Genomic DNA, 24,463 nt, shown 5'->3' with positions numbered 1-24,463 from the left:
TTGTTCCGGCAATATTTCTTATGCTTGCTGGGAGGACGTTGAACAACCGCGGACCTCTGATGTTTATACAGTGTTCTCTGATTGTGCCTATGGCACCTCTGCTCTTCACTGGTTCTATTCTACATTTTCTTCCATGTCGTTCACTCCAGTACATTGTTATTTTACTGTGTAGATTTGGTACTTGGCCCTCCAGTATCTTCCAGGTGTATATTATTTGATATCTCTCTCGTCTTCTTTCTAGTGAGTACATTTGGAGGGCTTTGAGACGATCCCAAGAATTTAGGTGCTTTATTGCGTCTATGCATGCCGTATATGTTCTCTGTATTAAATTAAATACAGTATCGGTAATACGGTATTAAAAGTATCAACACAAGACAGAACACGAAACAATGGGTATAACTTGGATAAGTTTAGATTTAGGAAAGACTTGGGTAAATACTGGTTCGGTAACAGGGTTGTTGATTTGTGGAACCAATTGCCGCGTAACATTGTGGAGGTGGGGTCCCTCGATTGTTTCAAGCATGGGTTGGACATGTATATGAGTGGGATTGGGTGGTTATAAATAGGAGCTGCCTCGTATGGGCCAACAGGCCTTCTGCAGTTGCCTTTGTTCTTATGTTCCTTAATCAACAACCCTGTTACTGAACCAGTATTTACCCAAGTCTTTCCTAAATCTAAACTTATCAAATTTATACCCATTGTTTCGTGTTCTGTTTTGTGTTGATACTTTTAACACTCGCGCTCCCTGGCAGTAGGCTGGCCTTGACCCCCAAGTGAGCCGTTCGTGGGGGCCTACTGCTCGTCAGCACTAAAATGTTTATAATCTTTTCGGGCTGCTGAGCTTAATTTTCGCGGTATGTATTTAAATTTGGTATCAATGTGTTTGCGAGAGAATGCTCTAGAGGAATATATACATAAATTGTCACCAAATCCGACATGAGAACCACACCAAATAAGAAACTATGGAGGTCGTTAGCCGTGAGCATCAAACTGCGCATCAATATTTACGATGTTTTTATGTTTGCCAACCCCTTAATTGTTATTCGTCGTTTCTTTTTCTATCATTCTGACCGCAATAAAATTCCCTACATGGACATATGAATATAAACCATAAATAATGGTGTTGCCCCACCCGCAAGAACGTGGGAAGTTGGCGTAGGGTTACCTGCTCCAGCGAGCCCAGCTACACATGTGCTCAACCACAACTAAAAAGTTTATACTCTCCTCATTTTTGTGACCCTCATTTTCGATGTACGTGTTTTATTTTGGTATCGCTGTGTAGCTAATGAAATGTTCTATAGGAACATATGTATAACATTTCACCAAAGCTAACATTATGTGTCTATGTGGGTGGGGACGAGGACAGGTTGACGAGTTTAGCAGTTACCAGGGAGGATGTTCTTAAACAAATAGTAAAACTCAAACCAAACAAATCCCCAGGGCCGGATGAAGTGTTTGCCAGGGTGCTTAAAGAATGCAAAGAGGAGCTTTGTGACCCACTGTCAACCATATTTAATAAATCAATAGAGTCAGGCAGAGTGCCAGAGTTTTGGAAAGTTGCTAATGTGATACCAGTTTTTAAGAAAGGAGATAGATCACTTGCGTCTAACTATCGACCAATTAGCCTAACGTCTATTGTGGGAAAGTTACTCGAATCTATAATAGCAAATAAGATTCGTCTTCATCTTGAAAAACATAAATTAATAATTGAGTCGCAACATGGTTTTATAAATGGCCGTTCATGTTTAACAAATTTGTTATCTTTTTATTCTAGCATTGTTGAGGCAGTTGATAGTGGTAAGGATTGCGATGTTGTATACCTTGACTTTAGCAAAGCTTTTGATACAGTGCCACATGAAAGACTGATTAAAAAGATAGAGTCTCATGGTATTGGGGGTGCTATATTAAGCTGGATTAGGGCATGGCTATACCAAAGGAAACAGAGAGTTAGTATAAATGGAATCAAGTCAGAGTGGGAAAATGTTGTAAGTGGAGTGCCTCAAGGCTCTGTCCTGGGACCTCTGTTGTTTATAATATATATAAATGATTTAGATTCAGGTTTGAGTAGCAACATTTGCAAATTTGCCGATGATACGAAAATCGGTAGGGAAATTAATTCGGAGGAGGACTCACTATCACTTCAAGTTGATCTAGATAGGGTTTTGAAATGGTCAAAGGATTGGCAGATGCAGTTTAATGCTGATAAATGTAAAGTTCTGAGGTTAGGTAATGATGATAGAGTTACAAGATACGAGCTAGATGGTGTTGTGATTGCGAAGTCGGATTGCGAAAGGGATCTGGGAGTTATGATTAGTAAGAATTTAAAACAAAAGGATCAATGCATAAATGTTCGTAATAAGGCAAATCGGACACTTGGATTTATTAATCGCAGCGTTAGTAACAAGACACCTGGTGTGGTTCTCAAGCTATATCTTGCTCTAGTTAGGCCCCATTTAGATTATGCAGTTCAGTTTTGGTCGCCATATTATAGAATGGATATAAATTCACTTGAACGTGTCCAGCGTAGGATGACTAAGTTAATTCCCCAAATTAGAAATCTTTCATATGAAGAAAGATTAACAAAGCTTAAGTTGCATTCACTGGAAAGGCGAAGAGTTAGGGGTGACATGATAGAGGTTTACAAGTGGATGAATGGACATAACCGGGGGGATATTAATAGGGTATTAAAAGTATCAACACAGGACAGAACACGAAATAATGGATATAAATTAGATAAGTTTAGATTTAGGAAAGACTTGGGTAAATACTGGTTCAGTAACAGGGTTGTTGATTTGTGGAACCAATTGCCGCGTAACATTGTGGAGGTGGGGTCCCTCGATTGTTTCAAGCACGGGTTGGACAAGTATATGAGTGGGATTGGGTGGTTATAGAATAGGAGCTGCCTTGTATGGGCCAATAGGCCTTCTGCAGTTACCTTTGTTCTTATGTTCTTATGTACGCCACCACCAAATAAAGAACTGCGTCCTTTGTTATGCGTTCACGCTAAACTCAGCCAAACTCCGCCCATATGTTTCTACTCTGTTTGTGTTTGTCAACTCAAAACTTGTTGCATATGGTTTTGTTTTGTATCACTGTGATCGCAATAAAATTGCCTACACAGACATATCCATAAAAGTTATACTACATGGGCGCGCCTCACCCCCAAACACGTCGAGGCCTCACCTGCCCAAACATCCGTTTCCACACCCGCTACACCCAATACACCAGACAAACAAAAATATTTTTCCAATGGAGGTTTTTGTGCTACATTGTTCGTTTTGGTATCAAAATACTCGCAATAAGATGCACTATGTAGACATACCAATATAAGCAATAAGAACTAGAATATATATAGAGGTACCCAAAGCAAAGTAGAAGAAGTAATAACTTCACAATGATGTATACAAAGTGTGTGTACTTACCCACGATGTGATGATGGAAGGTCAATAAGAACATAAGAACATAAGAACAAAGGTAACTGCAGAAGGCCTATTGGCCCATACGAGGCAGCTCCTATTCTATAACCACCCAATCCCACTCATATACTTGTCCAACCCGTGCTTGAAACAATCGAGGGACCCCACCTCCACAATGTTACGCGGCAATTGGTTCCACAAATCAACAACCCTGTTACTGAACCAGTATTTACCCAAGTCTTTCCTAAATCTAAACTTATCCAATTTATATCCATTGTTTCGTGTTCTGTCCTGTGTTGATACTTTTAATACCCTATTAATATCCCCCCGGTTATGTCCATTCATCCACTTGTAAACCTCTATCATGTCACCCCTAACTCTTCGCCTTTCCAGTGAATGCAACTTAAGCTTTGTTAATCTTTCTTCATATGAAAGATTTCTAATTTGGGGAATTAACTTAGTCATCCTACGCTGGACACGTTCAAGTGAATTTATATCCATTCTATAATATGGCGACCAAAACTGAACTGCATAATCTAAATGGGGCCTAACTATAGCAAGATATAGCTTGAGAACCACACCAGGTGTCTTGTTACTAACGCTGCGATTAATAAATCCAAGTGTCCGATTTGCCTTATTACGAACATTTATGCATTGATCCTTTTGTTTTAAATTCTTACTAATCATAACTCCCAGATCCCTTTCGCAATCCGACTTCGCAATCACAACACCATCTAGCTCGTATCTTGTAACTCTATCATCATTACCTAACCTCAGAACTTTACATTTATCAGCATTAAACTGCATCTGCCAATCCTTTGACCATTTCAAAACCCTATCTAGATCAACTTGAAGTGATAGTGAGTCCTCCTCCGAATTAATTTCCCTACCGATTTTCGTATCATCGGCAAATTTGCAAATGTTGCTACTCAAACCTGAATCTAAATCATTTATATATATTATAAACAACAGAGGTCCCAGGACAGAGCCTTGAGGCACTCCACTTACAACATTTTCCCACTCTGACTTGATTCCATTTATACTAACTCTCTGTTTCCTTTGGTATAGCCATGCCCTAATCCAGCTTAATAAAGCACCCCCAATACCATGAGACTCTATTTTTTTAATCAGTCTTTCATGTGGCACTGTATCAAAAGCTTTGCTAAAGTCAAGGTATACAACATCGCAATCCTTACCACTATCAACTGCCTCAACAATGCTAGAATAAAAAGATAACAAATTTGTTAAACATGAACGGCCATTTATAAAACCATGTTGCGACTCAATTATTAATTTATGTTTTTCAAGATGAAGACGAATTTTATTTGCTATTATAGATTCGAGTAACTTTCCCACAATAGACGTTAGGCTAATTGGTCGATAGTTAGACGCAAGTGATCTATCTCCTTTCTTAAAAACTGGTATCACATTAGCAACTTTCCAAAACTCTGGCACTCTGCCTGACTCTATTGATTTATTAAATATGGTTGACAGTGGGTCACAAAGCTCCTCTTTGCATTCTTTAAGCACCCTGGCAAACACTTCATCCGGCCCTGGGGATTTGTTTGGTTTGAGTTTTACTATTTGTTTAAGAACATCCTCCCTGGTAACTGCTAAACTCGTCAACCTGTCCTCGTCCCCACCCACATAGACTTGTTCGGCTGAAGGCATATTGTTAAGTTCCTCTTTAGTAAATACAGATACAAAATATTTATTAAAAATACTACTCATCTCTTCATCACTATCTGTTATTTGACCTGTCTCAGTTTTTAATGGACCTATCCTTTCCCTAGTCTTAGTACGATATAACTGAAAAAACCCTTTAGGATTTGTCTTTGCTTGCCCTGCTATGCGAACTTCATAGTTTCTTTTTGCTTTCCTTATCTCTTTTTTAACATTTCTAACCAGTTGTACGAATTCCTGTTCTAAAGTGACCTCCCCATTTTTAATCCTTTTGTACCAAGCTCTCTTTTTACCTATAAGGTTCTTCAAATTCTTTGTTATCCACTTTGGGTCATTAGTATACGATCTATTCAATTTGTATGGTATACTACGTTCCTGTGCTTTGTTTAGAATATTCTTAAATAAGTTATATATTGAATCCACATCGAAATCCCCATTTAAGTCACCTATCGCTGGGTTCATGTCTCGCTCCAAGACCGGCCCACACCCCATACCCAAGCCTTTCCAATCAATTTGACCCAAAATATTTCTTAGGCTATTAAAATCAGCTTTTCGAAAATCTGGCACTTTAACAGAATTTTCTCCTACTGGTCTATTCCATTCTATGCTAAATCTGATTTCTTTGTGATCACTGCTCCCTAGCTCACTCCCTATTTCGATGTCATTAATTTGCGTTTCCCTGTTAGTTAACACTATATCTAAAATATTATTTTCCCGTGTTGGTTCCTTAATGTATTGCGTAAGAAAGCAATCGTCAATTAATTCTAGAAAATCTTCTGCTTCACTATTCCCTGTTTTGTTCAACCAGTTTATTCCGCTAAAATTAAAGTCACCCATGACATAAATACTGTTAGATCTAGATGCTCTAGATATTTCATCCCATAGATGCTTTGCTTCCATTCTGTCTAAATTTGGTGGCCTATATATTACTCCTATTATAATATTATTAGCTTTTTCGTTTAATTCAATCCAAATAGTGTCTGTGTGTGGCTCTGTTTTGATTCCCTCTTTGAGACTACATTTCAAATTGTCCCTAACATATATGGCTACTCCACCTCCTCGTCTAATATATCTATCTGTGTGAAATAGTTTAAATCCATATATTTGATATTCAGCTAATAGTTCTCTATTTTCTACATTCATCCACGTTTCGGTAAGTGCAATAATATCTATTTTTTCTGTGCAGACAAGAGCATTTAATTCGTTAATTTTATTTCTTAGACTTCTACTGTTAGTGTAATATACCCTAAGTGAATTGTTATTTTGCGGACCTTCTCTTTCCCTGATCGTTTTGCCAATTCCTTTCTCCCACAAACACATACTTTTATTACCTCCTTCCTCCAAATCAATTCCCATACCTCTATCTACTAACAGTTTAAACCCAAACAAACACCTCTAACCACTTCTTCTAGCGAGTTCGCAACAGCAACAACCCCAGCTCTCGATAGATGCACCCCATCACGAGCATACATTTCATTTCTTCCATAGAAGTGTTCCCAGTTGTCTATGAAAGATATTGCATTTGATTTGCAATATCTTTCCAGCCGGCAATTGACACCAAGTGCCCTCGATATCCATTCATTTCCCACTCCCTTTCTTGGAAGAATGCCACATATGATCGGGATTCCTCCCTTGCTCCTAACTAACTCTATGGCTGTTTTATACCTCTGAATCAGTTCCTCACTCCTGACTCGACCAACATCATTTCCTCCCACGCTAATGCAAATAATGGGATTGTTCCCATTACCAGCCATAATATCATTCATGTTGTTTATAATATCACCAATGCCAGCTCCGGGATAGCAAACCCTTAACCTGTTCCCCCTATCTCTAGCACAAAACGTTCTATCCAAATACCTTATCTGGGAATCTCCCACAACTAATGTTTGCTTAGGTACTTCCTTTACTTTCTGAGGGGCCTGCGCTTCCTTTCTCTTCGTTGCTTTCCCTTTTGCGCGATCCACAGTCTCTCCACAGCACTCGTCCTCCAAAACGTCAAATGAATTTGAAGTTGCTATGGCGTTTGAAGGCGGCTTTATCAAAGTCTTCTTAAGGCCCCTGTCTTTCGCAACTCTCCAAGACGAGGTCCCTTTACTGCTGGTCTCCTCCTTCGTTACTTCTCGTTGTTTTTTAAGCTGACGCACCTCCTCCCGCAGAGAGTCCAACTCTGTCCTCATCCAATAAGTTGAGCATTTTGTTATCCACTCCACCTGCTTCAGGAAAATGTCCCTGAAGCTGCTCAACAGATGTTACGTTAGGTGGAGTGGAGGGTTGCAGAGGCGCTATTTTTTCGCTGTCCAAAATACCCTCTTGCGGTGGTATTTTGTGTAGCATGGTGTGACACACAGAGCAACTCCACATGTCTTGCACTGATACATAGTCTCTCTCCTTATTCCTGACTTGATGCAAACACGACACCGTTTACGTTTTGCAATTTTCACTATAGCATGGGTCAACTTCTTGTTCAGCCTATCCTCTGGATCAACAATACGTGGGTTTTTCACTGGTGGAGGACGAGGTTCAGGTTCAGGCGTTTCCGTTTCAGGTTCTGTGTCAGATGAGGATGTGTCTTGTGCTTGGCGTGGAGGAGGAAATAAAGGACGCCTCACTCCAGATGGTCCCGGTGGTGCCAAATCATCAGAAGGATCTTGGTAATCATCAGCATGTGGGAGAGGGCTTTCAGTGGCAGGCCACTCATCCAGGTCCCACCTCAACAGGGCCCATATTGCTACCTCGTGAAACTGGAGTAGGGTCAATTTCTTGGCATCATTTGTGTACATCTTGTACAACACATGCATTGTGTAGAGCCATCTGAAGGAAATAAAATGTGATCTTCTTCGTCCACTTATGTGATTTCCTAGTGAACCTGAAATATTTGACCGTTTGGTCGAAGTGATCAACACCTTTCATGTTGGTGTTGTAGTCGCAAATGGCTGTTGGTTTGTTCACAGTTACAATCTTTACTGATGCTGCTCCGTCACGTTTCCTCACTCTCTTCCTTCGTTGTACTTCTTGTGTGTCAGCATTGTGGCAGTTTGTGATCAATGACACCACTCTCTTGTCTTTCCATAGGATAATAAAAGTGTTGTCCTTGCGCCTGAAAATGGTTTGATCAACAGCGAATTTGCCTTTTGCAAGTTGTTGCAGAAGTTTAAGGCGCCACGCTGCAATCTCAGTGTTCCACAAGTGTACACACCATGTTCCCGTAGCAATTCTGTGAGATGGACAGAGTTATAGTAATTGTCCATATAGAGATGATAACCCTTGTGCAATAATGGCCGTATCAAGGCCATCATTGTCTCCACTGTTGTCTTACCAACTCCGGCATACACCTCAAAGTCAATAATGTAGCCAGTCCCTGCCTCAGCAAGCATGTACAACTTTACCCCATACTTATCTGGTTTATTTGGATTGTAAACCTTGAAGGATAAACGACCACGCCACGACATTGTTCCTTCATCCAAACTGAGTGCTTTATTGGGAACGTAGTATGTGCCAAACTTGGTAGTGAAATAAGCAATGATTGTGCGCAGTTTTACCATTCGGTCCTTATTGTTTGGGGAAATTGCAAGCTTGTTGTAACTATGGAAAAACTGGCTGATATGTTGGTATCGTTTTGCAGTCATGAAAATATTGAAGGTCCTCATATGCCACAACCGGCTTGTTTGCCAGTACATTCTCATCGTCGGGAGGGGTGCAGTACCCATCAACATAGACAGACCCAAATACCTGGCCATTTCCTTCAACGATACCTCTTGCCACATCCTCATGGTGTGCCTGGAAGCATTCTGAATAAATTGTCTGGCATACCTGTTCGTTTCCACTGTGATATATTCAATGAGGGCCCGTGTCAGGAATAATTGTATGAATTGCACGGGAATGGTTGGCACTGGGACAGTTAGGCCTGGTGTGGCAGTGAAACTGTCTACAAATGGTGGTGTATTGTCACTAGACCAGGCATCATCAGGATTTGGCTGGTGAATCCGTCCTGCACGCCTCCTTATGGGTGGCTTGGGGCGGCCCTCATTCGTCGCCTCATCCTCACTCCCCTCGCTACTCTCCTCACTCGATGATTCATCAAACTCATCAGACGTCGCGGTCCCCTCATTATCACTACTGAAATCGCTTTGACGCTCTTCCCCCTCAACATCTGCCTCGACATCAGATAAATTATCCAACAATTCAGGAAGTTTACTGGGGGTAAGCTTCACCCTGCTGAACTTTTGGTAGAGCATACTCAACCTATCCTCCTTGGTGGTTTTCGTATCTTTCTTGGGCGCCGAAGTGCTCTGTCCTTTACCACGATCCATGTTTTCAAGTAATACGGTGATTACAAGACACAGGAACGAATAAACACGCCTAAACAGGGCAGAGAGGTGCACAAGTTCTGGACGCGGGAGGGCGGCATTCCGGTCACGACAGAGGTAAACAAAGGCCTAGGCCGACCGCATGGCGTGATCCAGAATCCCATGCGGCCTATGGAGGATTGTGGGAAAACAATGGCTCTCATTTAAAAAAAAATGAAGATCGGATAGTAATTTGTTTTTTTAGCAATCCCTATTAATAATCCCTATAAACCCTATTAATATCCCCTTTGTTATGTCCATTCATCCACTTGTAAACCTCTATCATGTCACACCTAACTCTTTGCCTCTCCAGTTAATGCAACTTCAGCTTTGTTAATCTTTCTTCATATGAAAGATTTCTAATTTGGGGAATTAACTTAGTCATCCTACGCTGGACACGTTCAAGTGAATTTATATCCATTCTATAATATGGCGACCAAAACTGAACTGCATAATCTAAATAGGGCCTAACCAGAGCAAGATATAGCTGAAGAACCACATCAGGTGTCTTGTTACTAACGCTTCGATTAATAAATCCCAGTGTCCTATTTGCCTTATTACGAACATTTATGCATTGATCCTTTTGTTTTAAATTCTTACTAATCATAACTCTTTCACAATCCGACTTCGCAATCTCAACACCATCTAGCTCGTATCATGTAACTCTATCATCATTACCCAGCCTCAAAACTCTACATTTATCAGCATTAAACTGCATCTGCCAATCTTTTGACCATTCTAAAACCCTATTTTGATCAACTTGAAGTGATAGTGAGTCTTCTTCCGTATTAATTTCTCTACCGATTTTTGTATCATCGGCAAATTTGCAAATGTTGCTACTCAAACCTGAATCTAAATCATTTATATATATTATAAACAACAGAGGTCCCAGGACAGAGCCTTGAGGCACTCCACTTACAAACTTTTCCTACTCTGACTTGACTCCATTTATAATAACTCTCTGTTTTCTTTGGGATAGCCATGCCGTAATCCAACTTAATATAGCACCTCCAATACCATGAGCCTCTATCTTTATAATCAGTCTTTCATGTGATACTGTATCAAAAGCTTTGCTAAAGTCAAGGTACACAACATCACAATCCTTACCACTATCAACTGCCTCAACTATGCTAGAATAAAACGATAACAAATTTGATAAACATGAACGGCCATTTATAAAACCATTTTGCGACTCCATTATTATTAATTTATGTTTCTGAAGATAAAGACGAATTTTATTTGCAATTATCGATTCAAGTAACTTTCCCACAATGTACGTTAGGCTAATTGGCCGATAGTTTGACGCAAGTGATCTATCTCCTTTCTTATAAACTTGGATCACATAAGCAACTTTCCATAACTCTGGCACTCTGCTTGACTCTATTGATTTATTAAATATGGTAGACAGTGGCTCGTAAAGCTCCTCTTTGCATTCTTTGAGCACCCTGGCAAACACCCTGGTAGATCATTATTCCCTCCCATTGTCCCTTGATAATTAGGCAAGATAGGCCTAGAAGTATATATAGGTTGTTACTAGAATGTCTATTGATTCTTAGGAGTAGATTAGGCAGTAGGGCAGCTTGCATATGTCATCTTCTACCTGGTGAAGACAGCGAGTAGCGGAGCCGAGGGGATTATGGGTCTTCGCTGATGGAGCCGGCCCCCATAAGGGCAAATATCCCCTTAAATTCGTTCAGCTGACTCGGGTTGCCGGAGGCCACCAAAGAAGCGCCACTGTCATCTGAATTATATATTATTACACGTATTCTTCTATCATGTTTATGTAGTTTTCTCTTCAGTAAACTTTATTTACTTTTATTATCGCTTTTATATGTCTCCACATCTCACTGAACATTGTGAACAAGTGATATTATATTGCACCACACTAGTACTGATATTAAACAGAAAAGTGACACAAGGTGGCAACACTGTATCAAATTTGAAATGAAAGCGTTGCCGGGACGCAGAGAAGATTACCCAGCTGGCGACCGTTGCCGGGACGCAGAGAAGATTACCCAGCTGGCGACCGTTGCCGGGACGCAGAGAATATTACCCAGCTGGCGACCGAAGTAAATGTTGAGAACTGAGGTAACGACCGGAGGTCCCGCAAAACTTTGCACGTGTAGGTGGGCAAGCCCGGTGGGGGTTATCTTGAGATGATTTCGGGGCTTTAGTGTCCCCGCGGCCCCGTCCTCGACCAGGCCTCCACCCCCAGGAAGCAGCCCGTGACAGCTGACTAACACCCAGGTACCTATTTTACTGTTAGGTAACAGGGGCATAGGGTGAAAGAAACTCTGCCCATCGTTTCTCGCCGGCGCCTGGGATCGAACCCAGGACCACAGGATCACAAGTCCAGCGTGCTGTCCGCTCGGCCGACCGGCTCCCCCCTTAACATTATTGCCAACAGCATTTGGTGTTCCCAGGCGGTCACCCATCCAAGTACTAACCAAACCCAACGTTGCTTAACTTCGCTGATCGGACGAGAAGCGGTGTTCTCAACGTGGTATGGCCGTTGGCGCTCTCTCTCTCTGGGGTGTTGCACATTGCAGGATCGAGCTCAAGCAGTTTTTTTTCTACCACAGATGTGGCCACACATTTACAATGCTAACCAGCATTGTGTCTTTTACATAGTGTCATTAATGTACATTCACAAAGGTGAAATGTAATTCTGATCAGCTTCCATATATACTTTATACCCATACATATACATACACACACATACACATATACATACATATATACACACACATGCATTCACATACATTTGTCTCATTTACTCTGACAGGGTGAGGTAGCTGATAAAGAAACTAGTGTGCAATTAAGCACTTAATCACTGAAGGTGATGAAGGTGCTTTTACAAGCTCAGGTTATATAGTTACATCATATATATACATTGTATAATTGGTATATTACATGGTCAATCTTGGATACAAGTCCAATATATCATCAAGTGTTCCAGTACTCATATAGTAATTACAAAGTTTAGCATACCTTAGCCCAGGAGGGCGAAAGTCAGTCAGTATGGGACATTCTACAATATAATTTTCAAGAGAGTGCATGTTTTCTCTTTCACAAAGTTGACACATTGTGTACTCGACATTTTGGTTTTGAGAAAGCTGCCAGATACGTCTATATCCCAGGCGTATTCTGGCCACTATAACATCACATTCCGGGTTCTTGTTCTATAGTCCCATATGTGAATGCCTCCTCACGATATCTATCATAATATTTAATGCTACAACTTTCAGGTCTTTGTGAATTTGTTAGGTCGGTGAGATCTTCACTAGATATTTGTTTAAGTATTCTCTTTGTCACTACTAATGAAACACCCATATCAATTTCTACCACAGGTTTTCTGCAGGCTGTCTTTGCAAGCATATCAACAGTGTCATGCCTTGAGATGTCAACATGGGATGGTATCCATAGGAATTTAACCTCAAATCTGTTTTCTTTAGCAGCTAAAACATTCATTCGAATATCACTATCTATTTTCTGGGTGTCACTACTATGTGCGTTCAATGCCAGGAGTGCACTCTGCGAGTCACAGTATATCAGTCCACTGCCTTTGTTTTTTTTTTTAAATTCAGTGGCCTGCAAGTTCGGGTTGAGTTGTACCTGCTCAGTCATTGACTCGCTTCATTGCTGTATGTACGAGAGAAGATTGTTCAAATATGTTACATGCACATCCGGTACATCGTCCACCTTCTACAGAGCCTTCGGTATAGCACTGATACACATCGTTACCCATACTCTGAGTACTTTCAGTGATGCTTTTCAGTGTTAACTGTTTTAATAATGTAGTGTGCACACTATCTTTCTTGGGCGCATTTACAAAATCAACTGATAGATCCCAGTTATCCCATGGAGTAATTGGCTCATTAATCATTAGTTGAGTTGGGTGCATATTTAATATTTTGATGGAGTTAGCTACCTTGTAGAACCAATATACATAATCAGATTTCGTTCTTCTATAGACCTCAGGTGAGTGCAGCATATTAGAAAGTTTAGCTTGAAACTTCATGTGTTGTCTAGAACTACTCAATGCCTTCACGCCGAAAACTGTGCTAATAGACAAAATTCTTTCACTTTGGTAGGTAATTTTAACTCTACTCTCATATTAACTATTCTCGTGGACTTTGGAGCCCCAAGGATGAGACGCATAGCTTCATTTTGCAAGGTTTCAAGAGATTTCAGCTCTTTGTCAGTATCAAACAGTGTGTGCTGGGCTTTCTCCTCTCTCCCTTAGCTCCATAGTCAAGTAGTGGCGGACCGGACTTGAGGCATGACTTGGAGAGCTCCCTGAGTGTGGTCAATGGTACCCCAGTAGAGGGGGTGAAGACCCGCAGCGTGGGGGGTTATAGGATCATTAACAACGGTACCCCAGTAGAGGGGGTGAAGACCCGCAGCGTGGGGGGTTATAGGATCATTAACAACGGTGCCCCAGTAGAGGGGGTGAAGACCCGCAGCGTGGGGGGTTATAGGATCATTAACAACGGTACCCCAGTAGAGGGGGTGAAGACCCGCAGCGTGGGGGGTTATAGGATCATTAACAACGGTACCGCAGTAGAGGGGGTGAAGACCCGCAGCGTGGGGGGTTATAGGATCATTAACAACGGTGCCCCAGTAGAGGGGGTGAAGACCCGCAGCGTGGGGGGGTTATAGGATCATTAACAACGGTACCGCAGTAGAGGGGGTGAAGACCCGCAGCGTGGGGGGGTTATAGGATCATTAACAACGGTACCGCAGTAGAGGGGGTGAAGACCCGCAGCGTGGGGGGGTTATAGGATCATTAACAACGGTACCCCAGTAGAGGGGGTGAAGACCCGCAGCGTGGGGGGTTATAGGATCATTAACAACGGTGCCCCAGTAGAGGGGGTGAAGACCCGCAGCGTGGGGGGGTTATAGGATCATGAACAACGGTACCCCAGTAGAGGGGGTGAAGACCCGCAGCGTGGGGGGGTTATAGGATCATTAACAACGGTACCCCAGTAGAGGGGGTGAAGACCCGCAGCGTGGGGGGTTATAGGATCATTAACAACGGTACCCCAGTAGAGGGGGTGAAGACCCGCAGCGTGGGGGGTTATAGGATCATTAACAACGGTACCCCAGTAGAGGGGGTGAAGACCCGCAGCGTGGGGGGTTATAGGATCATTAACAACGGTACCCCAGTAGAGGGGGTGAAGACCCGCAGCGTGGGGGGGTTATAGGATCATTAACAACGGTACCCCAGTAGAGGGGGTGAAGACCCGCAGCGGGGGGGGGGGTTATAGGATCATTATCATACACCTCCGTTGTTTAAGTGTAAATCTCATCACACAAGGCTAAGGTGAGCGACGCGTGACAGTATCAACATTAAACTCTCTGGTATAGCTGGTAACATCAGTAAATTCTCTGGAAAAGCTGGAAAAAACAGAAAACTCTCTGGGAAAGCTTGTGACAACACTTAACTGTCTGGTAAAATTGGAAACAACATTAAATTCTCTTGGAAACCTGCTATCAACATTCAACTCTCTGGTAAAGCTGGTAACAACATTAAACTCTCTGGGAAAGATAGAAAAAACATTAATCTGTCTGGTAAATCTGGTAAAAACACTAAACTCTCTGGGAGAGCTTATTACAACATTGAACTCCCTTGGGATTGCTGATAACATCAGTAAACTCTGTGGGAAATCTGGTAACAACATTAAACATTCTGAAGAAAGCTGGAAACAAAAGAAGACTCCCTGGGTATTTTTGTAACAACATTAAACTGTTTGGTAAAGATGGTATCCACATTAAACTCTCTTGGAGAGCTGATAACCACATTAAACTTTCTTGGAAAGCTGGTAACAGTAATATACTCTCTGGGAAAGCCGGTAACAAGGACAACATTAAACTTTGTCGTAAAATTGGTAACAACTTTAAACTCTCTTGGAAAGATGGAAACAACATTAAACACTCTAGGAAAGCTGGTAACAACTGTAAACTGCCTGTTAAAGCTGTGAACCGCACGGAGAGTGCAACACAACTGTTGCAGTAACCTGTGCCTCACTGATGAACTGCAACACACCTGCAGCAGCCACATGTGCCTCATTGATGGACTGCAACACAACTGTAGCAGCAACCTGTGCCTCACTGATGGACTGCAACACACCTGCAGCAACCACATGTGCCTCACTGATGGACTGCAACACACCTGCAGCAGCCACATGTGCCTTACTGATGGACTGCAACACACCTGCAGCAGCCACATGGGCCTCACTGATGGACTGCAACACACCTGCAACAGCCACATGTGCCTCACTGATAAACTGCAACACCTGTAGCAGTCACATGTGTCTCACTGATGGACTGCAACACACCTGCAGCAGCCACATTTACCTCCCTGATGGTCTGCAACACACCTGCAACAGCCACATGTGCCTCACTGATGGTCTGCAACACACCTGCAACAGCCACATGTGCCTCACTGATGGACTGCAACACACTTGCAGCAGCCACATGTGCCTCACTGATGGTCTGCAACACACCTGCAACAGCCACATGTGCCTCACTGATGGACTGCAACACACCTGCAGCAGCCACATGTACCTCACTGATGGACTGCAACAGCCACATGTGCCTCACTGATGGACTGCAACAGCCACATGTGCCTCACTGATGGACTGCAACACACCTGCAGCAGCCACATGTACCTCACTGATGGACTGCAACAGCCACATGTGCCTCACTGATGGACTGCAACAGCCACATGTGCCTCACTGATGGACTGCAACACACTTGCAGCAGCCACATGTGCCTCACTGATGGTCTGCAACACACCTGCAACAGCCACATGTGCCTCACTGATGGACTGCAACACACCTGCAGCAGCCACATGTACCTCACTGATGGACTCCAACAGCCACATGTGCCTCACTGATGGACTGCAACAGCCACATGTGCCTCACTGATGGACTGTAACAGCCACATGTGTCTCACTGATGGACTGCAACAGCCACATGTGCCTCACTGATGGGCTGCAACAGCCACATGTGCCTCACTGATGAACTGCAACAGCCACATGTGCCTCACTGATGAACTGTAACAGCCACATGTGCCTCACTGATGGACTGCAGCAGCCACATGTGCCTCGCTGATGGACTGCAACAGCCACATGTGCCTCACTGATGAACTGCAACAGCCACATGTGCCTCACTGATGAACTGCAACAGCCACATGTGCCTCACTGATGGACTGCAACACACCTGCAGCAGCCACATGTGCCTCACTGATGGACTGCAACATACCTGCAACAGCCACATGTGCCTCACCGATGGACTGCAGCAGCCACATGTGCCTCACTGATGGACTGCAACAGCCACATGAGCCTCACTGATGGACTGCAACAGCCACATGTGCCTCACTGATGGACTGCAGCAGCCACATGTGCCTCACTGATGAACTGCAACAGCCACATGTGCCTCACTGATGGACTGCAACAGCCACATGTGCCTCACTGATGAACTGCAACAGCCACATATGCCTCACTGATTGACTGCAGCAGCCACATGTGCCTCACTGATGGACTGCAACAGCCACATGTGCCTCACTGATGAACTCTAACAGCCACATGTGCCTCACTGATGGACTGCAACACACCTGCAGCAGCCACATGTACCTCACTGATGGACTGCAACAGCCACATGTACCTCACTGATGGACTGCAACAGCCACATGTGCCTCACTGATGGACTGCAACAGCCACATGTGCCTCACTGATGGACTGCAACACACTTGCAGCAGCCACATGTGCCTCACTGATGGTCTGCAACACACCTGCAACAGCCACATGTGCCTCACTGATGGACTGCAACACACCTGCAGCAGCCACATGTACCTCACTGATGGACTGCAACAGCCACATGTGCCTCACTGATGGACTGCAACAGCCACATGTGCCTCACTGATGGACTGTAACAGCCACATGTGTCTCACTGATGGACTGCAACAGCCACATGTGCCTCACTGATGAACTGCAACAGCCACATGTGCCTCACTGATGAACTGCAACAGCCACATGTGCCTCACTGATGGACTGCAGCAGCCACATGTGCCTCGCTGATGGACTGCAACAACCACATGTGCCTCACTGATGAACTGCAACAGCCACATGTGCCTAACTGATTGACTGCAACAGCCACATGTGCCTCACGGATGAACTGCAACAGCCACATGTGCCTCACTGATGGACTGCAACACACCTGCAGCAGCCACATGTGCCTCACTGATGGACTGCAACATACCTGCAACAGCCACATGTGCCTCACTGATGGACTGCAGCAGCTACATGTGCCTCACTGATGGACTGCAACAGCCACATGTGCCTCACTGATGGACCACAACAGCCACATGTGCCTCACTGATGGACTGCAGCAGCCACATGTGCCTCACTGATGAACTGCAACAGCCACATGTGCCTCACTGATGGACTGCAACAGCCACATGTGCCTCACTGATGAACTGCAACAGCCACATATGCCTCACTGATTGACTGCAGCAGCCACATGTGCCTCACTGATGGACTGCAACAGCCACATGTGCCTCACTGATGAACTGCAACAGCCACATGTGCCTCACTGATGGACTGCAACACACCTGCAACAGCCACATGTGCCTCACTGATTAACTGCAGCAGCCACATGTGCCTCACTGATGGACTGCAACAGCCACATGTGCCTCACTGATGAACTGCAGCAGCCACATGTGCCTCACTGATGGACTGCAACAGCCACATGTGCCTCACTGATGGACTGCAGCAGCCACATGTGCCTCACTGATGGACTGCAACAGCCACATGTGCCTCACTGATGGACTGCAACACACCTGCAGCAGGCTCATGTGCCTCACTGATGGACTGCAACACACCTGCAGCAGGCTCATGTGCCTCACTGATGGACTACAACACACCTGCAGCAGCCTCATGTGCCTCACTGATGGACTACAACACACCTGCAGCAGCCTCATGTGCCTCACTGATGGACTACAACACACCTGCAGCAGGCTCATGTACCTCACTGATGGACTGCAACACACCTGCAACAGCCACATGTGTCTCACTGATGGAACGGCAACACACCTGTAGCAGTCACATTTACCTCACTGATGAACTGCAACACACCTGCAGGTGCCACATGTGCTTCACTGATGGACTGCAACACACCTGCAGCAGCCACATGTGCTTCACTGATGAACTGCAACACACCTGCAGCAGTCACATTTACCTCACTGATGGTCTGCAACACACCTGCAGCAGCTACATGTACCTCACTGATGGACTGCAACACATCGGCAGCAGCCACATGTACCTCACTGATGGACTGCAACAGCCACATGTGCCTCACTGATGGACTGCAACAGCCACATGTGCCTCACTGATGGACTGCAGCAGCCACTTGTGCCTCACTGATGAACTGCAACAGCCACATGTGCCTCACTGATGGACTGCAACAGCCACATGTGCCTCACTGATGAACTGCAACAGCCACATGTGCCTCACTGATGAACTGCAACAGCCACATGTGCCTCACTGATGGACTGCAACAGCCACATGTGCCTCACTGATGAACTGCAACAGCCACATGTGTCTCACTGATGGACTGCAACACATCTGCAGCAGCCTCATATGCCTCACTTCTAGTCTGCAACACACCTGCAGCAGCCACATGTGCCTCACTGATAGTCTGCAACACACCTGCAGCAGCCACATGTGCCTCACTGATAGTCTGCAACACACCTGCAGCAGCCACATGTGCCTCACTGATAGTCTGCAACACACCTGCACCAGCCACATGTGCCTCACTGAAGGACTGCAACACACCTGCAGCAGCCCATGCGCCTCACTGATGGACTGCAACACACCTGCAGCAGCCACATGTGCCTCACTGAAGGACTGCAACACTTCTGCAGCAGCCACATGTGCCTCACTGAAGGACTGCAACACATCTGCAGCAGCCACATGTGCCTCACTGAAGGACTGCAACACATCTGCAGCAGCCACATGTGCCTCACTGAAGGACTGCAACACATCTGCAGCAGCCACATGTGCCTCACTTATGGACTGCAGCAGCCACATGTGCCTCACTGATGGTCTGTAACACATCTGCAGCAGCCACATGTGTCTCACTGATGGACTGCAGCAGCCACATGTGCCTCACTGATGGACTGCAACAGCCACATGCGCCTCACTGATGGACTGCAGCAGCCACATGTGCCTCACTGATGGACTGCAGCAGCCACATGTGTCTCACTGATGGACTGCAGCAGCCACATGTGCCTCACTGATGGACTGCACCAGCCACATGCGCCTCACTGATGGACTGCAGCAGCCACATGCGCCTCACTGATGGACTGCAACAGCCACCTGTGCCTCACTGATGGTCTGCAACAGCCACATGTGCCTCACTGATGGACTGCAACACACCTGTAGCAGCCACATGTGCCTCACTGAAGGACTGCAACACGTCTGCAGCAGCCACATGTGCCTCACTGATGGACTGCAGTAGCCACATGTGCCTCACTGATGGACTGCACCAGCCACATGCGCCTCACTGATGGACTGCAGCAGCCACATGTGCCTCACTGATGGACTGCAACAGCCACCTGTGCCTCACTGATGGACTGCAACAGCCACATGTGCCTCACTGATAGACTGCAACACACCTGTAGCAGCCACATGTGCCTCACTGAAGGACTGCAACACATCTGCAGCAGCCACATGTGCCTCACTGATGGACTGCAACACATCTGCAACAGCCACGTGTGATCATGCTGAGACATGATGACATGTCTCAGCATGATGACATACACTATACCATGATGACACAATGATTGTAATTCAATATAAGTTTTGATTGTTGCACTGCTTAACTTGGTCCTGGCCTCGTTTGTGTTTATTCTATGGTGATATAATTCCTGCTCGGGAAGCATAACTTTTGTCACTCTTTAAATCAGTTTTTTACAAATTTTGTATTTCCAAATAATTTGTGCATTTATTTCATGTTAAAGAGGATGAAACAATGATGATCACTAGAACTTAATTCTTTGTCCACATGTACATAATTTACAGAATCTTTATTAGAAGATAAAATTATGTCCAGGACATTTGAGGTCCACGTTAGATTCTTAACCAATTAACACAGTGCGATTTAAAATAAATTTGTGAACAAACTATGTCCATAGCTATTAGATATTGGATCTCCCCAGTATGGTGTAGGCAGATTTACGTCACCAATTAAGACTGATTCGTTCGTGTTACATATATCAGCTATTTGATTATATATCATTTCATCTTTTCCAAAATAAGCAGCAGGAAGCTTGAAGTAGATCCATATTAGTAATTGATGCTTTTGTTATCACCAAATGCAATAAACATATAATCTTTATCTAAGAGATGAGTGTGTAGGATGGTTATTAGGTTCACATATTTTCCTTTACCAGTTTTCATGTAAATATTACTAATAATGTTACTTTTTTCACAGACATCGCAGGCTGCTTCAGGTGTAGAACAATTCTTACACAGGCTACTACAGGTGTAGAACAACTCTTACACAGGCTGCTTCAGGTGTAGAACAACTCTTACACAGGCTGCTTCAGGTGTAGAACAACTCTTACACAGTCTGCTTCAGGTGTAGAACAACTCTTACACAGGCTGCTGCAGGTGTAGAACAACTCTTACACAGGCTGCTTCAGGTGTAGAACAATTCTTACACAGGCTACTACAGGTGTAGAACAATTCTTACACAGGATACTACAGGTGTAGAACAATTCTTACACAGGCTGCTTCAGGTGTAGAACAATTCTTACACAGGCTACTACAGGTGTAGAACAACTCTTACACAGGCTGCTTCAGGTGTAGAACAATTCTTACACAGGCTACTACAGGTGTAGAACAATTCTTACACAGGCTGCTGCAGGTGTAGAACAACTGTTACACAGGCTGCTGCAGGTGTAGAACAACTCTTACACAGGCTGCTTCAGGTGTAGAACAACTCTTACACAGGCTGCTTCAGGTGTAGAACAATTCTTACACAGGCTGCTTCAGGTGTAGAACAACTCTTACACAGGCTGCTTCAGGTGTAGAACAATTCTTACACAGTCTGCTTCAGGTGTAGAGTTCGTTCAAACTATGCCAATGATTCTGGGTAAATAAACGTTACCAAATGTTTTCAAAAGTTTCTCCGTCTCTTTAATATATAAATATTGATTTATCGTTTAGACTAATGGCATTGTTGAACTTACGGCCTTTTATGAACATGTAGGTCGTGCAGTCACTATAAATGATAACTGATTTTCTTCAGAAGTTTTGAATCATTAACTATTACATTCTCAGCAATTTATCGGATACTGTTATCATAGAGGCATCCAGGCAGCAGCTTATATGTGTGACTATTATTACATAAAAAATAATGAAAATAAAAATTCTCAATGGTTTTTGCTCCTGATTGAAAATAGAACTATTGTAATGCTTAGAAATAACTAGAATTTAAAATGACTAGATAAACAGCACTCAGTGGCTACAATTAATTGTAACTGGGTATTGAATTACAGTTTGAGTCAGTATTGAGTTACAGATGTAGTTTCCTGAGGTATATGAGGTAAGAATCCCAGGACTCCATCCCTGTTGTTGTCTTCACACATTACACCTTCAGTGTATGCTCAGTAACTGTACTAGACACATAAATAACAAGAATTATATTAACAACACGAAACTACACTAAAGATAAGAATGACACTACCAAACTCCTAACTACTTTTCTCCTAAGAACACATAAGAACATTCCCTTACTCTCATATCCCACCCTGGCCACACCTCTCAGCCTAGAGTACTGAGTGTTCCCAAGAACACATAAGAACATTCCCTTATTCTCAAATCCCACCTTGGCAACACCTCTCAGCCTAGAGTACTGAGTGTTCCCAAGAACACATAAGAACATTCCCTTATTCTCAAATCCCACCCTGGCCACACATAACAAATTGTTATGTCCATAATACTCTGTATGATCATTTCAGAAGCATCTTGAGTCGTGATAAATCATACCAGATAACATTATATTTGTCTGACAGGTTGGACAGTTGTTCAGTATGCAACCTTTGAAGGTCACAACGACATGGTGAGGATCCTCACCCGTGATGGTGCAGATGTCAACAAGGAGAATGAAGTGTATAGCATCGATGTTAGGCAATTTGGTAAGAAATCCATGAACTTTATAACATAACAAGGTGGGATACCCGGCGATGGCTGGGTATCCTCCCTTAAACACATCCCCACTCCCATCACCTTTTGTTTCCATCTCTCTCCTCTCTATACAATTTTCCACCCTCAATTCCAACTTTTCCCATTTTCCGCCACCTCCTCTACCCACTCTCTTGCACACTCCCTTCCCTACCCTTTATCTTTCCCGGACCCCTTTCCTTCTCTTGCCCTTCACACTCTCATCCACTCGTTCTCCCCTCTTTTCCTCTACCCTTCTATCTCCTAACTTACCGATTTATTCCCCCTTCTCTCTCTCTCTCTCTCTCTCTCTCTCTCTCTCTCTCTCTCTCTCTCTCTCTCTCTCTCTCTCTCTCTCTCTCTCTCTCTCTCTCTCTCTCTCTCTCTCTCTCTCTCTCTCTCACTCTCTCTCTCTCCCTCCCTCCCTCCCTCCCCCTCTCCCTCCCTCCCCCTCTCCCTCCCTTCCTCCCTCCCTCCCTCCCTCCCTCTCTCTCTCTCTCTCTCTCTCTCTCTCTCTCTCTCTCTCTCTCTCTCTCTCTCTGAACATGGAGCATGTGACCAACAAACACATAACAACCACAACGTTGTTTAACTATTGTTACTTTAGCACAACGTTGTAATAATATTGTGACAAATTTCTGTGTGATGAACAGCTAAAACGTTTGAAAACATTTAGGAAATGTGAACCTTAGGGGAGACATCATAGGGGGTGACTAAAAGGTCACAATAGAAGACTGGATTATTAAAGGTAAGAATGGGTCGACCATGACCTGCCTATGACAGTCAAGTTGGTGGTCAGCATCTGACCTCCAACCTAGAACACACACAAACGTTCTCTTTTATAAATATAGATTCATGTAAATACTAGAAGAATGCTGAATAAAATTTCTCACCCTAATGTCATTGTCATATGGAGCAAATTGTTGTATTACAGTTATCAATTAAATTCAGTTGGATACCAAACGTTGAACTATAAGATAAAGTATACTGTTCCAGGGTATTATGTTTTGACTTGCCATTGTCACATTGCAGCCCAGCCTTCCTTTTAGTTAGTACTAATAGTAACAATGAGGACCATAGTACAGATTTGACGTAATTAACAATTAGAAGTAGATATTATTACTATTATATTTGGACAAACCGGAACCGGTTTTGAATTTAAGTTGTAAAGACAACCTAAACTAATCTCACCTAACCTTCCTATGCCTAATACACGCTATCTGGGGCCCACATATAGTACATATATGTTCTATACTAGGGCTTGGAATATTTAAGTTAGTTTTTAGCTTCGTTTTATAGGACTCAATAAAGTGAATAGTATAAAATTCTACTATCTAATCGCCTTTTACATCAATGTTTTAACTATGTTGCACAGAGTTACAAAAATACTATTTAAACATGTGGATGGGTCGCACATTAGCAGTGACTGTCACTACACGTCCACCAGTAGTGCATGTTATCACACACCAGAGAGAATACGGTCGACAGCAGTAACAACTTATCATTTCTAAATCACCTATTCAGAAATAATCTGCTTCTAGTTTTTAAACAAAAATCATCAGTTTAGGATGAAGCATAGGACAGTGAATATATATATATATATATATATATATATATATATATATATATATATATATATATATATATATATATATATATATATATATATATATATATATATATATATATAATGTCGTACCTAGTAGCCAGAACGCACTTCTCAGCCTACTATGCAAGGCCCGATTTGCCTAATAAGCCAAGTTTTCATGAATTAATTGTTTTTCGAC

At 43.5% G+C, this 24,463-nt stretch overlaps 1 protein-coding gene and 1 non-coding gene across 2 annotated transcripts; both read right to left on the bottom strand.

Moving 5' to 3' along the window:
• Positions 1 to 8,140: 8,140 nt before the first annotated feature.
• Positions 8,141 to 9,409, bottom strand: LOC138355122 (piggyBac transposable element-derived protein 4-like). Its single transcript, XM_069309846.1, has one exon. The coding sequence runs from the start codon at positions 9,407 to 9,409 to the stop codon at positions 8,141 to 8,143; it is 1,269 nt and encodes a 422-aa protein (XP_069165947.1).
• A 2,434-nt stretch (positions 9,410 to 11,843) lies between these two features.
• LOC123752594 (5S ribosomal RNA) lies at positions 11,844 to 11,962 on the bottom strand. The gene has a single exon (XR_006772205.1). It is a non-coding gene; the product is annotated as a 5S ribosomal RNA (ribosomal RNA).
• Positions 11,963 to 24,463: the final 12,501 nt, after the last annotated feature.

This window comes from Procambarus clarkii, chromosome 66 (assembly GCF_040958095.1).
Source record: "Procambarus clarkii isolate CNS0578487 chromosome 66, FALCON_Pclarkii_2.0, whole genome shotgun sequence".
Classification (NCBI taxonomy): domain Eukaryota; kingdom Metazoa; phylum Arthropoda; class Malacostraca; order Decapoda; family Cambaridae; genus Procambarus; species Procambarus clarkii.
This window is presented reverse-complemented; position numbering and strand designations above follow the sequence as displayed.